The sequence below is a fragment of the Montipora capricornis genome, chromosome 8 (genome assembly GCF_036669925.1).
Source record: "Montipora capricornis isolate CH-2021 chromosome 8, ASM3666992v2, whole genome shotgun sequence".
In the NCBI taxonomy this organism is placed as follows: Eukaryota; Metazoa; Cnidaria; class Anthozoa; order Scleractinia; family Acroporidae; genus Montipora; species Montipora capricornis.
This window is the reverse complement of record NC_090890.1, coordinates 42,947,365-42,949,864: the sequence shown is the minus strand read 5'-3', so window position 1 is coordinate 42,949,864 and position 2,500 is coordinate 42,947,365. Positions and strand designations below refer to the sequence as shown.

Sequence of the window (2,500 nt, the reverse complement as noted above, 5' to 3'; positions counted from 1 at the left end):
CATGGCAAAGAGTTAGCATTGGTGAACGGTCCTTTTGTGTTGGCAACAATGGACTACGCTCAACAACAATGAAGTTGGCAGTTCGGCGAGAGGTGTCGGAGTGAATATTTAATTCGCTGACTTCAGAATTCAAATTACCAGTCACTTTGTTCACATTTTGCTCCAAAAATCCAGAATAACCCATTTGAACCGATGGTTGCCTTGAATTTGATACGAGTGTAGCTATAGCTCTCCTTTTCAAACGCCCCGCCCGACTTCCTCGGCGAGTTAGTCTCACTCGGGTAATGCCAGCCCGAACCAGGTTTGTCCAAACTGCAGGGCTCAATGGTTGCTAGATGGACATGGTCGAAAAGATAGAAAGTAAAGTCGCGCTTCCATAATTTAGTGCCATTTGAAGACGATAACACTTAAGAAGAGCTTCCCGGTGGTGTTTTGGACGATAAGCGCCCGTTGGAAGTTGAATTCAGCAAAAAAACTAGAGAGACGAAAATGCGTGTGCTGCCGCAGGGCCATGTGACACAATGACAGACACTCTGTTAAAGTGCCCCTGTGATAAAAGAAATCCCTTTCTTTTTTCCTTCATATTTTGAAAGTGTGCTTGCTTAACACCTGACTGGCAAAATTTTGAGCTTTGACTTTTATCCAAAGGCCATTTACTTTGAGCGTAAGTTTTGGATTTCACAGTCCGCCATTACTCACATTCAAAACTGACCGATTGGACCTCAGAGGGTTGGCTCCACGGAAAAGTGACGTCAAAGGCTCACTACCTTAAAAATGGCAGTGCGTGAATGCAGCTTATTTATTATATAAGCAAATGTGAGTTTAAAAGTCTGAAAACCCAAAATTCTCAAGCTGCATATTAATTCTGTGGCATACACACCCATTGCATTCTTAAACTAATGAGCCTTTGACATCATTTCCTCCTCGATCCAGCTCTCTCAAGAACTTTGAAGTTAGTAATGGCAAATCATTAAATAGGAAAATTCCAGTAGAAATAAACACGTGTCTCTTTGAAATCAAGTCTTAACACTTTGGTTGCTGAGTGTTTAGTTACCATAATTTTGAAATACAAAGAAAAATAAAAATTGATTTTTTGGTCACAGGGGCACAGTCTTTAAAACAGAGAAGAATAGACAATATTCGTATTCTCGGTATTGGACTGGAACTAGCTTGCAATGGAGGCTAATGCGGGGGAATATATTAGAAAGTATTTGCATTTGAAAAGATTCCCCCGCATTAGCCTCCATTGCAAGCTAGTTCCAGTCCAATACCGAGAATACGAATATGGTCTACTGAATTCCCAAAACCCTCTCCTCTGGGAGTTCTCAGATGGACAGCATCTGAAGGTGTCTGAAAGTCTGATCTTGAGGTGCATAACATTTCTGTGGACACCTGGAAAAGACAAGACTAATTCTGATCTGGGGGGCCAGTTAACATGCTAGCCATGATGACTGTGTGAAGCATTTCAATTACTGCCTAGTGATGTTTCACCGAATTACAGGAGCCTTAAGAAGCCTGATAGATGGGGTCCCAACTTTTACCACTAGCTGCAGAGATGTTTCTCTTTTCAGACTATGAATATCACTGACTTGGGTTGGTCAGCCAACAAAAGGCTATCATGTAACAGCAACTAATCTGAGAGGAGATATGCCAAATATGACGGCTCAGTCCATCATCAATAACAGTAGCAAGGATAACAGAAAAAGATCTTTTTTTACCAGAGTCATTACAATGTTATTATGTTTCAGGCTATGCTTTTAAGAAGTATTGTTTTCTGGGGTTTTAAACATTTAACCCTTTTGGTTGGGTTTAATGTTATGTTTCAAGTAGCTGCCATGGTTATTAGAAATGCAGGGAGGTTTGCATCAAAACTCTTAGCCTTGTTTTCATTCAGAGGCAAGGGTACTAAACACACCAATGTACAGCAGACAATAATATTTACTGAAGAAAGAGGAGCCTCTGTGCTTTAAGCACACAAGGTTCATAGTGATCCTCTGGTTTCACATATTATTTTGTCTTCAGTGATTCTGAAATCAGCCCTGCCATGATTTGTAACTGGCCAACTTGCTGCTTAATTCTGGTTGGGTAACTAATAAAAGCTGCAAGCCTTAATACTCTCAAGTACAAATAGTTTCAGCTATACTCTTATTTGGGCAGATACCTTGGCTTGCTGAGCTGCCCTTGCAGCACCCTCTAAATAAAGAAAAAATTGAAAACAAATTTGGTTTCATTGTTTAACAAAGCAAAAGAAGTCAGGCAACTCTGGCAAAATGTTTTTCAAAGACAATACCCGCTATAAAAATTTTCAAGAGCTCCGCCATCAACTTCAATGCATCATTACTGCCTGTTAATCAAACATAACAAAAGAACCGCTGACTACAATACATGCTTAGATTGCTATTCTGTTGAAAACATTAGCAAATTTTGCTATTTCTTGTAATTATCTCAACTGCTTCAAATGGTTGGATAAAATAAATCCCCTCTATCCCATATATATATT

General features: G+C 39.7%; 1 protein-coding gene across 1 annotated transcript in view; it reads right to left on the bottom strand.

Annotated features, from left to right (window-relative positions):
- LOC138059416 (centromere protein X-like) overlaps nt 1-2,500 on the bottom strand; it is an 8,354-nt gene that overhangs the window by 4,621 nt on the left and 1,233 nt on the right. Inside the window, exons 3-4 of the mRNA XM_068905014.1 lie at nt 2,291-2,344; nt 2,162-2,193 (exon numbers count right to left, since the gene is read on the bottom strand). Of these exons, the coding sequence (XP_068761115.1) occupies nt 2,162-2,193; nt 2,291-2,344 (86 nt within the window). The remainder of the gene's footprint in view (nt 1-2,161; nt 2,194-2,290; nt 2,345-2,500) is intronic.